Genomic DNA, 14505 nt, shown 5'->3' on the forward strand with positions numbered 1-14505 from the left:
TCTACAATCTTTAGATTTTCTTTGAGTTAAGGAAGAGTTAAAGAATATGGCAGGATGTTAGCTTGAGTAGCTCGTTAACATCCAATCAAGAAGCTTTTGTCTGGGTTTAACTTACTGGAAACCAATCTTGGAACTTTCTGAGTCAATCAAGGTAGAAAACAACTTGTAGGAGGAAGGATTTTAAGGTCCAGACAAAGGTTGATTGAGGGTGAGGCTGAAGGAATTCCACTGGGGCCCAGGTTCTAGCTACTCCTCCCCTACCCTGCTTCCCAGTTCTTTAACTTCTCATGGAAGCGTAGATGCTAGTGAGTGGGCAGTCACCAATCAACAGCCAGGCAAGCATTCCTAAAACCCTCATCCCAAATCAACATCTCTTTTGGGTCTGATGTTCATGCCATTGGTGTTAGGTTGCATGTTGTATCCTTAGAAAAAATCAGTCTTCAACCTGGGTTAACTTTACATTTGAGAGAAGTGAGGGTCCGGGTTCAAATGTATACCTATAATATGTATTTGTCATTGACAGCCAAAAACAAAAGCCCATCTTCAGCTTGTTTTGGTGGTCGTGATTCTTTTTTTTTTTTTTTCTCTCTCTGTCTCTCTTTTTGAGAGTCACACGCTGTTGCCCAGGCTGGAGTGCAGTGGCACGATCTCGGCTCACTGTAACCTCCGCCTCCTGGGTTCAAGCGATTCTCGTGCCTCAGCCTTGTGAGTAGCTGGGATTACAGGCGCCCACCACCACGCCCGGCTAATTTTTGTATTTTTAGTACAAAAATACAAAAAATCACCATGTTGGCCGGGCTGATCTCGAACTCCTGAGCTCAAGTGATCCGCCCGCCTTGGCCTCCCAAAGTGCTGGAATTACAGGCGGAAGCCATCATGCCTAGCGCTTTGGTGGTCATGATTCTTACTGGAATCCCCGAATGGCACTGGCAAGAGGTGGGAGCCCCAGGTGCTCGTCTCCCCTCCTTTCCCCTTCCCCCTCCCAGAACCTCTTTCCAGCTCAGACAAGACTCAAGCTTATTTCCTCATCTTGAAGAATGGAGCTGCTGCTTCATGCCCTTTCTGTCTCACAAGGGTGCTTGGGGGAACAAAGGAAGCAATGTCTGTGACAGGCTTTGATAACCATAAAGTGCTCTCCGAGGGTTGCTGTGCATCATTGTGCTTCGGGCGGAAGCAAGAATGAGGGAACAGAGGCATAGCGTGGCAGGGTAGCAGCGTTCGTTCCCTTGACCCCCCAGAGTGGGAGGACAGGGGCCCAGGGAAAGAGCATGGAACTCTGGTCTGTGCCAAGCAGTTCATTCACGTTATCGCTCTTAATTCCTGCAGTGGCACTTGGGAGGTAGGCACCTTTATTATCCTCATTTTGTAGTGAGGAAACTGAGGCTCAAGGAGGTTAAGGGACTTGTGTGAAGTTACTGGGTGGTCCTGAGTGATGCAGTTGGGACGTGAAATAGGCCTGTCTGCCTCTGGAGCCATGGCTCGTTCCATATGTCTCTCAGGCTCTGAATGGGGGGCTTCTGTTTGTATTTGGGAGGCACTGGGGGAAGGGGGCAGTTGGGCAGAAAATGCTGCCACCACAAGCAGCGCTGGGAAAAGGTGGGCGTCTCAGGCTCCTGCTCCCCCTCCCCTTCCCCCTGTTCCTCCCCCAGACACTCAGATGGATGGCCCCAGCCCACACAAAGGTAACCAGCGCTCGAGATTCAGCAGCACACTCACATGCTTCTGTCTGGTTATTCTGCCTGGCAGTGTGTCCGCTGCAGTGTTCTCCTGGAGAGGTTTTTGTCCCTCCCTGTGACCTTCCTTTCCCCCTCCCGCCTTCCTTTCTCTCCCAGTCACCTCCACCTGCTCTGGTTGCCCCCATGGCATGGGGCTTTGTAGCAGGAAGCAAGGGGTGGGGGAGGGCGGGGAACGCTCCTGCAACACTGAAAGCAGGGCACTGGCCAAGGGCTTCTTCCCACAGGGGCTCAGAGCCAGGGGGAAGGAGAGAGGGGGAGGGGTCCCCCCACTTGTTCTTGCTCCTCCCCCTCCCAGGCAACTTGCCTCGCTGCTGCTCTCTGGCAGCTTTGGCCCCCAGAAAGGAGAGTCACCCTTTGGTTCCTGGCTTGGCTTAGTAAAACCCTGGTACTTTACCCAGCATCCTCCAGTCCTGCCATTGTACATTCTATCCTCCTGGCGATAAAGCAGCATTGTACCCTCATAGCTAGTGCCTTCCTGCTAGGGCTTGTACCTCTCTGCCCTTTCAGGATGAGGACTGATCATGGCTTCTCGCTGTCTTGGGATTGACCAGAGGAAACAAATGCCCCGAGCCCTCATCTTCTGTTCTCTACTGCTCCTTTCCTGACTTGATGTCTTTTTAGGCAACTTTTCTGGCCATCCAGGGCTCTGCACACAGCTGGCTTGAAACAGGTCAACAAATATTTGTTGTAATAATGTGGCCAGGCGCGGTGGCTCACGCCTATAATCCCAGCACTTTGGGAGGCTGAAGCAGGTGGATCACATGAGATCAGGAGTTTGAGACCAGCCTGGGCAACATGGTGAAACCCCGTCTCTACTAAAAGTACAAAAATTAGCTGGGCATGGTGGCACGTGCCTTTAGTCCCAGCTACTTGGGAGGTTGAGGCAGGAGAATTGCTTGAACCTGGGAGGCAGAGGTTGCAGTGAGCCAAGATCGTGCCACTGCACTCCAGCCTGGGTGCCAGAGTGAGACTCTGTCTCAAAAACAAACAAACAACAACAACTAATAATAATAATAATAATGTGCCCAGCCCTGAGTTAAGTGCTGTAAGGAACAGAAAAAATGATGACAATATGAACCCTGTCCCCAAGGAGCTTAAAATCTAGCAGGAGAGGTGAGACTTATGCGTGAAACTCTGGGTGAAAAGAAGAAAGTGAGGCATCAGATTACGTGGTTCAGACTTGGTACTCTGGCTACACAGAGGAAGAGGGCCCAGAGTGTTGTGGATATGGTAGAAGACAGAGGATTGAACTGAGACCTTGATGTTCTGAGGGGTTTGGATAAGTCGGAAATACTAGTTATCTATTGGGGTATAACAAATTACTATACAACTTAGCAGCTTTACACAACAATAAGCATATGTTATCTCACACAGTTTCTTGGGGTCAGGAATTCAGGGGCTTAGCTAGGCCTGGCTTGGGGTCTCTCGTGAGGTTGCAGTCAGGTGTCAGCCAGGGCAGCATTCCTCTGAGGGTGTGACTGGAGGATCTGCTTCTGAGGTAGCTTGCTCGCATGGCTGGCACATTGATGCTGGTTGTTGGCAGGAGGCCTCCTCTCCCTGCCCCATGGATCTCTCCAGTGGGCTGCTCAAGGGTCCCCAGGACACGGCAGCTGGCTTTCCCCACGAGTGATCCAAAAGACAGCAAGGCAGAAACCACAGTGTCTTTTAGACCCTAGCCTCAGAAGACACCTACTGTCATTTCTGCAGTCTCCTGTTGGTTACATAGGTCAGCCCTACTCACTGTAGGAGGAAGGTGCATAAGAGCATGAAGATCAGGGGATCACTGGGGCCATCTTAGAGGCTGACTCCCACAGTCTGCCCTCTGGCCTCCCCCAGTGATTCCTGTCCCTCCCACATGCAAAGTGGGAGGGACCTCTCCCAGTGCCCCCCAAAGCTTCATCCAATTATAGCATCACCTCCAGGTCGAGAATCTCTTTTATTTATTTATTTATTTATTTATTTGTAATGGAGTTTCACTCTTGTTGCCCAAGCTGGAGTGCAGTGGCTCTATCTGGGCTCACTGCAACCTCTGCCTCCCAGGTTCAAGTAATTCTCCTGCCTCAGCCTCTCGAATAGCTGGGATTACAGGTACCTGCCACCACTCCCGGCTAATTTTTTGTACTTTTAGTAGAGATGGGGTTTCACCATATTGGCCAGGCTAATCTTGAACTCCTGACATCTGGTGATCCACCCGCTTCAGCCTCCCAAAGTGCTGGGATTACAGGTGTGAGCCACCATGCCCGGCAATTTTTTTTCTTTTCTTCTCTCTCTCTTTTTTTTTTTTTTTTGTAACAGAGTCTCACTCCATCACCCAGGCTGGAGTGCAGTGCCGCGATCTTGGCATACTGCAACCTCCCCCTCCCGGGCTCAAGTGATTCTCATGCCTCAGCCTCCTGAGTAGCTGGAACTATAGGCGTGTACCACCACGCCCAGCTGATTTTTTGTATTTTTAGTAGAGACTGGGTTTCACTGTGTTGGCCAAGCTGGTCTTGAACTCCTGTCCTCAACTGATCTGCCTGCCTTAGCCTCCCAAACTGCTGGGATTATAGGCGTGAGCCACCACTCCCGGCCTCTCCTAGTGTTTTGTGAGCACCTACCCTGTTCACAGTTCTGGAGCCTTTGTAGTTCATTATCTCAAAGACCCTGCAAGGAAGAAAGTGGGGCTCAGAGAGGGAGGGCCTTGCCCCAGGTCTTCTAGCTAGGGGATGGCAGAGGCAAGATTCAAGCCCAGGTCTGCCTTAGATCTTTCTACCACCCCAGGGGGGTCTGAGTATGATATGGGGACACAGTGTGATGGAAGATGGGAACATTCTGTGAGGACTGGATGTGGAAGGAAGGTTTTTGCTATAAGTGTGAAGCTTTAGCAGCTGTGACTAGTCAAAGATAGCTGGCCGGGCATGGTGGCTCATGCCTGTAATCCCAACACTTTGGGAGGCCGAGGCAGGCGGATCACTTGAGATCAGGAGTTCGAGACCAGACTGGCCAATATGGCAAAACCCCTCTCTACTAAAAATGCAAAAATTAGCTGGGCGTGGTGGCGCATACCTGTAATCCCAGCTACTCAGGAGGCTGAGGGAGGAGAATCCCTTGAACCTGGGAGGCAGAGGTTGCAGTGAGCAGAGATCACACCACTGCACTCCAGCCTCAGTGACAAAGTGAGACTCGGTCTCAAAAAAAGAAAAAAAAAGATAGCTGTCTCATTTCTCTTTACTCTCAGAGTTTGCTTCTGCCTATTTACAGATAGGACTTATAAAAACCTCAATAAATGGTGATTGAGGCAGGTAAAGAAGGCATGCAGAGTCTTGAGAGAAGCTAGGATATCCCCTCAATCTCTGATTTACAATCCCTGTGGCATTCCTTGGTTTATGGGGTTGAGCATTTGAACCTCTTCATATCTCCCCACCGGCTACAAACTCATGGGAACCTGTGTTGATCCTGGAGAGACTTCACATGGTTAGCGCCTGGCCCAGCGTCTGGCCTCAAACCTGACAGTAGTCTCGGCCATTTAGGGTAATGTAAGCAAAGTACAGCATGGACACAGATAAGGTGAGATGGCCTTGGCCACTGAGGGCAGTGATGACCCTGGTGGATGGATAAGCTGCCTGGCCTGACCTGACCTAGGACTGCATCTCTGCTTTCCAGGGCAAAGGTCGTTGGAGCCAGCAGAAGACACGATCTCCCAAATCTCCCACCCCAGTGAAACCCACAGAACCATGTACACCCTCTAAGTCCCGAAGTGCCAGCTCAGAGGAGGCCTCAGAGTCACCTACAGCCCGGCAGATCCCCCCAGAGGCACGTCGGCTCATAGTGAACAAAAATGCTGGTGAGACCCTCCTGCAGAGGGCGGCGCGTCTTGGCTATAAGGTAAGGGAGTTTTCGACTGACCACAGGGCGCCGTTGGTCTGAGCATCTATGAAGAAGCTTTTCTCCATGGGCTGTTCTGGTGCTTGAACCCAGGCTGGCCTCCCTCTACACCCCAGATTGCCCTGGGGCTGCCTTGCCCCTCATCGCTTGGATGTCAGTGTGTGAGAATGCAAACTTGCTTGAATGTCAATTTGGGATGAATGCAATTGAAATGGTATCATGCAGTATATTCCTAGACCAGGAATGCAATTTTTGGATATCCACGTTGTCTTAAATTTCTCTGTATGGTGGTTTCCCAACTCAGAAAGGAACAAGGGGTGATTTATTGCTCACTCTTCATCTCCTCCTCCAGCTTCCCCTCATTTCCACCTCTCGCAGAGGGGCCAGGATCATGTTTGAGGGGCGAGGCTGAGCTAATCCCACCTTATACTACTACCCTATAGATTAGAAAGAAGGCAAGAAAGGAAGCTGGCATTTATTGGGCACTTCTTTTGTCATGTGAAGAGCCTGATTACTTTGTATCATTTAATCTCACAGTAAGCCGATGGAGTAGATTTATTATCCCCATTTTATAGGTGAGAAAATCGAGGCTTTGCAGTGTTACTGATATGTTCAAGATCACTCAACTACTACGCATATGAGTCTGAATTCAAACCAAGGTCTTTTGATTCCCAAGTGCCAGGGTAGGTGGAAGACTGACTCATTCACCATAATTCAGTTACACCTTGGACGTTTCCATTGTTTCCCACTTTTTATTGAGTGTGTATCTTTGCCTACCATATGGATTATTTCCTCAGGGTTTGCTCCTAGCAGTGGAGTTGCTGGGTTAGTTACAGAGTGTGCCTTTGGTTTTAAGGCTTTCCATCCCTATACCTGAGTTGTTTCACACCAGCCACACTCCCAGCCAGACTGGTCAGCTCTGGGGAGCTGACGTGACAGTGTCTCACTGGCAAGCAGCCCATCTTTCATGAGCACCTAGTGTGCGTGCCTGGATAGCTGCCGAGGGAGACCTAAAACAAAAATCAAGACCAATCCCTGCCGTCAAGGTTAATTTAATTGTCTTGTACCCTGGGCAAAACCAGCCAACAGGAAACCATTGGAGGGGCCAATGGGACAGGGCTGGAGCACTAAGGCAGCCTGTCAGGGAGGGGGGAAGGAGCCCTTTTGGGCCTGGGGGAAGAGGCAGACATCTGCACTGGTGAGGAGGGTGGGAAGCCTCGGGTTTTCTCCCGGGTAAAGGAGCTTGACAGTTTCTATATACAGCCAGCAGCACCCCTGACACAGGCTGCACACACAGCCGCTCTAGCCAGCTAGCCTGTGAGCTGTCAGACAGAAAGGTGGAGTGGCCCATCTCCCCAGTGCCCCAGAGAGGACTGGCAATGGTGCAGCTATGGGATCCATTGTTTGGAAAGCCAGGCAGCCATTAATGCTGCCAGCCTCTCCCCTCCTTACCTCATTCACCCAGCTTCAGCCCATGCTAGCTAGGGTGCTTCAAGTCCCTGGGGTCCCACCTGTAGTCCTAGCATCATCTCAATCCAAGGAAGGCAGTCATTAAAGTGTGGATGAATGGCAGTATTGGATTATCCTTTTTTTTTTTTTTTTTTTTTTTGAGATGGAGTCTTGCTCTGTCACCTAGGCTGGAGTGCAATGGTGCAATCTCGGCTCACTGCAGCCTCCACCTCCTGGGTTCAAGGGATTCTCCTGCCTCAGCCTCCTGAGTGGCTGGGATTACAGGCACCTGCCATCACACCGGGCTAATTTTTGTATTTTTAGTAGAGAGGGGGTTTTGCCATGTTGGCTAGGCTGGTCTCAAACTCCTGACCTCAGGTGATCTGCCCGCCTTAGCCTCCCAAAGTGCTGGGATTACAGGCGTGAGCCACTGCACCCAGCCTATTGGATTATCCTGATTTGAGGGGAGGGCTAGAACTGACTGTCCTGGCTTGAACATTGGTCCTGCCGAGACCTGCATCCAGGGATAGTCCTTAAAACAATTGTCTTCCTTATTCTTGAATTGCCACCAGAGGCTGTGCTCTCCACCACATCTCATTTCCCTGGTCTGGGGCTGGCTTGCCAAGCTCAGGGAGTCGAGGTCTGAGTGCTTGAGCTCTGGGCGGGCAGGTCAGCCTCTCTGAGGACCTCACCTCAAATACCACCACCCAGATGAGTGTCCTTGGCCATAAAAAAAGTCTCTCCAGGCCAGGTGCAGTGGCTCACGCCTGTAACCCTAACACTTTGGGAAGCCAAGGTGGGCGGATCACCTGAGGTCAGGAGCTGGAGACCAGCCTGGCCAACATAGTGAAATCTCATCTCTATTAAAAATACGAAAATTAGCCAGGCGTGGTGGCGTGCGCCTGTAGCTCCAGCTACTTGGGAGGCTAAGGCAGGAGAATCGCTTGAACCTGGGAGGCAGAGGCTGCAGTGAGCTGAGATTGCGCCACTGCACTCCAGCCTGGGCAACAGAGTGAGACTGTCTCAAAAAAAAAAAAAAAAAAAAAGTCTCTCCACTGCCAAGGAAACGGCCCAGAGCTGGGGTCCTGGCAATTGTGGCTCAGGACTGATGTTGTTAATGAAAGATTTTGAAGTGTGTCCCTGCTATAAAGGGCAGGCTCTGAGACTCCTCAGATATTTGGGGAGCTTTGAGTCTCAGGGTTATATAAGTTCAAGAATTAGACCTCTCTTTGCTCATGGAGTTGTCCCTGTCCCCACAGGATGTTGTTCTCTACTGCCTCCAGAAAGACAGTGAAGATGTGAATCACCGTGACAATGCTGGCTACACAGCCCTGCATGAGGCTTGTTCCCGGGGCTGGACCGACATCCTGAACATCCTGCTGGAGCACGGGGCCAACGTGAACTGCAGTGCGCAGGACGGCACGAGGCAAGAGGGCTGCATCTCCCCCCAGTCCTGCCCTCACTCCCAGCTCAGCCTCTCACTCAAAAGACCTTGCCCGCCGCTGGCAGGCATGGTGGCTCACGCCTGTAATCCCAGCACTTTGGGAGGCCAAGGCGGGCGGATCATGAGGTCAGGAGTTCGAGACCAGCCTGGCCAACATAGTGAAACCCCATCTTTACTAAAAATACAAAAATTAGCCGGGTGTGGTGGCATGTGCCTGTAGTCCCAGCTACTAAGGAGGCTGAGGCAGGAGAATTGCTTGAACCCAGGAGGTGGAGGTTGCAGTGAGCCGTGACCATGCCATTGCACTCCAGCCTGGGTGATGGAGACTCCGTCTCAAAAAAACATAAAAAATAAAAAAATAAAGACCTTACCTCAACCTGAACCTTCGTAGCACACCAGACTGCGAGTTGCAGAGAGGCCTTGACAGGAGGAGTTTTGGAAAGACTTCTATAGGCTCAAGAGGGAACCAGTTTAGGGCAGGAGCCAATGAGTTAGTTCCCAGATGGCCAGGCCGCATCAGTTACTAAGGGGAGGCTGTGGTTGTCTAGGGATCATCCCATCATGTGTAGCTGTCACCAGGAAGACCACTCGGTCTTCCCTCAAGTCATCCTGGTTGGGGACCTGTCTCAGACAGAATAGAAACTGAGAGGTTGACCTGAGGGTAATATCCAGATTTGATTTTTAAAATTTGATCTCTAGACACTGTAAGAAAAATACACCTGCTGTGTCTTAGAGAAATTGTACCCATTCTCCTCTGTTCTACCAGAGAGCCTACTTCCTGGGCAAATTAGAGACAGGAGCTGCAGATCCAGGAGGGGGCTCCGCTTGGGTTCTGCCTGGCATGTGGAGCCCTTCTGCTCATCTCTGCTCTCAGGGAGTCACCCAGGGCCTTCAGTTCCCTGAACTGAAGTATCCCTCTACAGTTGCCCCCACCTTTTTTTTTTTTTTGAGATGGAGTCTCACTCTGTCGCCCAGGCTGGTATGCAGTGGCACAATCTTGGCTCGCTGCAACCTCTGCCTCCCGGTTTCAAGCAATTCTCCTGCCTCAGCCTTCTGAGTAGCTGGGACTATGGGTGCCCGCCATGACGCCCAGCTAATTTTTGGATTTTTAGTAGAGATGGGGCTTCACCATATTGGCCAGGCTGGTCTCAAACTCTTGGCCTCAAGTGATCCACCTGCTTCGGCCTCCCAAAGTGCTGGGATTACAGGCGTGAGCCACCATGCCCGGCTTCCCTGCAGCTGCCTTAACTTTATTGTAGGTCAGGGACCCATCCTCTAGTGAACTCCACAACTACCAATAGAGCTACATTGTGCCATGGGAACTGTCCCAAGATGTCAGGGGAACGTAAGAGAGAGAGAGTAATGGGAGGGAGGAAAAGGGGGTACAGAGAGAGGAGGAGTTGGGGAGATGGTAGTGGAGAGTTGCAAGGCTACAGGTGGTTCCCTTGTCCTAAGTCTTAAACCATATTACACCAAGGTTACCTGGGGGTCAGCTCAGTTTTTTCCCCTGATGCAGTAGCCTTAAGTCTAGACACCCCAGTTCCCACTTGGGCCCTGTTATCCTCACCCTGTATCACCTCCACAGGCCAGTTCATGATGCGGTGGTCAATGACAACCTGGAGACCATCTGGCTCCTGCTGTCCTATGGGGCCGATCCCACACTGGCTACCTACTCGGGTCAGACAGCCATGAAGCTGGCCAGCAGCGACACCATGAAGCGCTTTCTCAGTGGTAAGCATGGTCCAGACTTGACACTGTTGTCCTTGGGGCCAGCCTCTGATTCCTGAACTTGTGAGGACATCCTCTTCATCTCCTTCCACCTTGAACAGCTCCCATGAGGGCCATCTGCCCTCTTCACCTGCTTTCATTCAAAGAGCTCAAGAATCTCAGTTTGCTTGAAAAAGTCCAAAGGCCACTTCCTCTTATCCCCTTACTGCAAGTGTGTGCGTCCTCTTCAGGGCCCTGGGAGCCCACAGGGACCTATTTCGTAGCTAGGGATCTAGGGTGGGCCTCTGTGTGGGGGCGGCAGCCCCACTAGTAGACCTAGCTGGGGGCAGAATGTGTTGACCTGTGCTTTGAATGGGATGTCAGTTGCAACAAAGTGATACTTAGCATTTTGCTTATGTGTTTGCAATTTCTTCTTGTTTGTGATCAAGTGGATCACAGTGGAACCCCTGGGATGCTTCCCGAAGCTTCATTCTTTACAGCCCTTGCCTGTGGGAACTGTGATGTTCCCTCTGCATCCCAGGGTCCCCCTTCCTTCCGTTCCTTTTCCTCCCTCACCTGCCCCTTCTGTAAAGTGTCTGGTGTTGAGGCCCATGGCAAGGGCCACAAGCCAACATGCATTTATTTTCTCATTAGTGGATAGCAGCTGTTTGTCTGCAGTTAGATAGCTCTACTGAGTTGGGCAGGGGGAGGAGGGAAGGAGGGGAGTCTAGCTTGGGCATGCTCAGTAGGAATCTCCTCAGACTTGACCTCTGAATAAAGGAACCCTGCCTCTTAGTGACATCACAGTTTGGCCCGTGCTCTAGCAGTGACTTCTTCAGACTGCCTGAGCGGCGGAGCAGCTGGGAGTTGTATCTCTGAACCTCCTTGGAGGCTGCAGTGTTTGTATTATGGTTAGAACCCCTCTCTGGCCAGGAGCCAACAGGACTAAGGATTGGCCCAAAGCTGCTCCCTCTTCTCACCCAGACTTTGGCCCTAGTTAGCCCCGAACCTCTATACCTCCAGATATATGGTTCCAGGCTCCCAACCAGGGGCTCATTTGTTTATCCAACAAAGGTTAACTAAGTAGCTGATGATGGAGGAAGAAACAAAGGGGACCTAACTAAAGGCTCTTATGGAAGGGGAGGACTAGGTAGGCGGTGAGTGGGGGGTAATAGGAGGCTGTCGCGGGAGATCTTGACTCCTGCTCAGCCAGCCTCCACCCAGGTCTCAGTTGAGCTGACTAAACCTTGGAGCACAGGCCTTAGGCCTGTACAGCCTGACTAACGTCTCCCAGGCTGGGGGCAGGATGGCTGCCTTTTCTGTTTTCCCTCCCTCCAGCTCTGGGTTCCCAAGCCCCTGTCCTTGAGGCGCAGAGCAGCCTTGGAATGTTCATTCAGTCATTTGTCCTGGGCCAGTGGTGACTGTTGTTCCCCTTAGCTGAACCATCCCTAGGGGTGCAGGGCTCGGGGCAAGCCACCGTTGGTAGCTGCCTCCCACATACTGTGCACACATGCACTCTCTCTTAGACACATACACGTGTTATCTGCACTCCACTGGATTCCCAGGAAAATCTGAGACCAACAAGCATCCAGAGCATCTTGATATGACAAAGGCACCACAAGCAGCTCTGTCTTTGAGAAACGGGTCTAGTCCCGAGGCCTCCTTAGGCTAGAAACTGCCATCCCAAGGGTCTCAGGGGCTCCTAGATCTAAATAACACTGTGACCACCTTAGTAAACAGATGAACTCTTTGCTTCCCCAATCCCTTCTCCAAAACCCCTAAGGAGTAGGAATGTGGAAACCATTTTAAGTAGTTAAAAAATGGGAAATAGGCCAGGCGCAGTGGCTTATGCCTGTGATCCCAGCACTTTGGGAGGCTCAGGTAGGAGAATTGCTTCCGGCCAGGAGTTTGAGACCAGCCTGGGCAACATACGGAGACCTTGTCTCTACAAAAAAATTTAAAAATTAGCCAGGTATGGTGACTGCACTCCAGCCTGGGCAACAGAGTGAGACAGTGTCTCAAAAAAAAAAAAAAAAAAAAAAAAAAAGAGACAGAGAGGAGAGAAATAAACACGTTTCTCTTATCTTTCTGTCTCCTCATCCCAACTACTAGCTATCTTTTGGTTTTGTTTTGTTTTTGGCGCGATCTTGGCTCACTGCAACCTCTGCCTCCCGGGTTCAAGCGATTCTCATTCCTCAGCCTCCTGAGTAGCTGGGATTACAGGCATTCGCCACTCTGCCCGGCTAATTTTTGAATTTTTAGTAGAGACAGGGTTTTGCCATGTTGACCAGGCTGGTCTCGAACTTCTGCTAGCCAGCTTTTTGACACCTCCTGAAACTAAATTGAATGCCAGTCTATGTTGCAGAATTCAGAGAAGACTTTTTTTTTTTTAGATGGAGTCTTGCTCTGTCGCCAAGGCTCGAGTGCAGTGGCGTGATCTCAGCTCACTGCAACCTCCACCTCTCGAGTTCACACCATTCTCCTGCCTCAGCCTCCCAAGTAGCTGGGACTACAGGCACCCGCCACCAAGCTCAGCTAATTTTTTTGTATTTTTAATAGAGACGGGGTTTCAGCATGTTAGCCAGGATGGTCTCGATCTCCTGACCTCGTGATCCGCCCGCCTCGGCCTCCCAAAGTGCTGGGATTACAGGCGTGAGCCACCGCGCCCGGCCCCAGAGAAGACTTTTCTTAACTCTAGTACTTCACATATTTGTGGTGTGTGTGTGTATGTACGTATATGTGTCTATATATATTTGAGACAGAGTCTTGCTGTGTTGCCCAGGCTAGAGACTCCAGCACTTCCTAACTTGTCCTGGCTGAGTACCTTTATTTAGATTTGTTAAAAATTACTAGAGACAGTGTCTTGCTCTGTCACCGAGGCTGGAGTGCAGTGGTACAATCATAGCTCAGTGCAGTTTCAAACTCCTGGGCTCAAGCAATCCTCCTGCCTCAGCCTCCCAAGTAGCTAGGACCACGGGTGTGTGCCACCGGTCCCAGCTAATTTTGTATTTTATCTTTTTGTTGAGATACGGGGTTTGCTATGTTGCCCAGGCTGGTCTGGAACTCCTGGGCTCAAGCTGTCTTCCTGCCTTGGCCTCCCAAAGTGCTGGAATTACAAGTGTGAGCCACCATGCCCAGTCTTCATTTAGACCTTTTGCTCAATTTATGGGCATGGATCAGGCTTAATAATGGGAGTCAGGAGCCAATGGGTTGCTATAAAGTGCACCAGCTCTTTTCCATGCAAAGGCAGCCTGGGACCTTGGCCTACCACCACAGGAAGGCAGGCACTGGCAGGAGTCAGCAGGCTCTCAAGAAGCAGGGGGCCCTTAGGCCCAAAGGCTGTTTGTAGGGTGTGTGAGAGGACAGTACTCAGGGACTTTTTTAAAAATTGAGGTAAAATTTACCTAACATAATCATTTTAAAGTGAACAATTCAGGCCAGGCGTGGTGGCTCACCCCTGTAATCCCAGCACTTTGGGAGGCCAAGGTGGGTGGATCACTTGAGGTCAGGAACTGGAGACCAGCCTGACCAACATGGTGAAACCCCATCTCTACTAAAAATACAAAAGTTAGCTGGACCGTGGTGGTGCATGCCTGTAATCCCAGCTACTCGGGAGGCTGAGGCAGGAGAATTGCTTGAACCCAGGAGGTGGAGTTTGCAGTGAGCTGAGATCACACCACTGCACTCCAGCCTGGGCGACAGAGCGAGACTCCGTCTCAAAAAATAAATTAATTAATTAAAAAAAAATAAAGTGAACAATTCAGTGGGATTTAGTACATTCTCTTTTTTTTTTTTTTTTTTTCCTGAGACAAATCTCACTGTTACCCAGGCTGGAATGCAGTGGCATGATCTCAGCTCACTGCAACCTCTGCCTCCCAGGTTCAAGTGATTCTCCTGCCTCAGCTTCCCGAGTAGCTACGACTATAGGTGTGCACCACTGTGCCTGGCTAATTTTATATTTTTAATAGAGGTAGGTTTCACCATGTTGGCCAGGCTGGTCTCCAACTCCTGACCTCAAGTGATCCGCCTCCCTTGGCCTCCCAAAGTGCTGGGATTACAGGCATGAGCTACCGCTCCTGGCCCATTTAGTACATTCCTAATGTTGTGCAGCCAACCTCAGGGGCTGTTTGGATGCCTTGAACTGAGTGTTTGGCTCTCATTTTTCATGCCTGTGTGCCTCCCTGCCAAATCTCCAGGAACCACTGGGTAGGTTGGTAGGGTGGCTGCAGGGAGCACCCGAGTGTGGAGACTGGAGGCTGGGGAAGCTTTTCCCTCCACTGCTCTGCCTCCTCAGCCCCTACACCT

The 14505-nt window shown here is 50.9% G+C and overlaps 1 protein-coding gene across 10 annotated transcripts in view; it reads left to right on the plus strand.

The window, feature by feature from the left end:
• BCORL1 (BCL6 corepressor like 1) overlaps window positions 1–14505 on the plus strand; it is a 77758-nt gene that overhangs the window by 48747 nt on the left and 14506 nt on the right. For all 10 annotated transcript variants that reach the window (XM_063804226.1, XM_016943863.4, XM_016943861.3 and 7 more), the window contains 3 exons: window positions 5379–5600; window positions 8309–8475; window positions 10079–10224. In XM_063804226.1, the coding sequence (XP_063660296.1) occupies window positions 5379–5600; window positions 8309–8475; window positions 10079–10224 (535 nt within the window). The remainder of the gene's footprint in view (window positions 1–5378; window positions 5601–8308; window positions 8476–10078; window positions 10225–14505) is intronic.

This window comes from Pan troglodytes, chromosome X (assembly GCF_028858775.2).
Source record: "Pan troglodytes isolate AG18354 chromosome X, NHGRI_mPanTro3-v2.0_pri, whole genome shotgun sequence".
NCBI lineage: Eukaryota > Metazoa > Chordata > Mammalia > Primates > Hominidae > Pan > Pan troglodytes.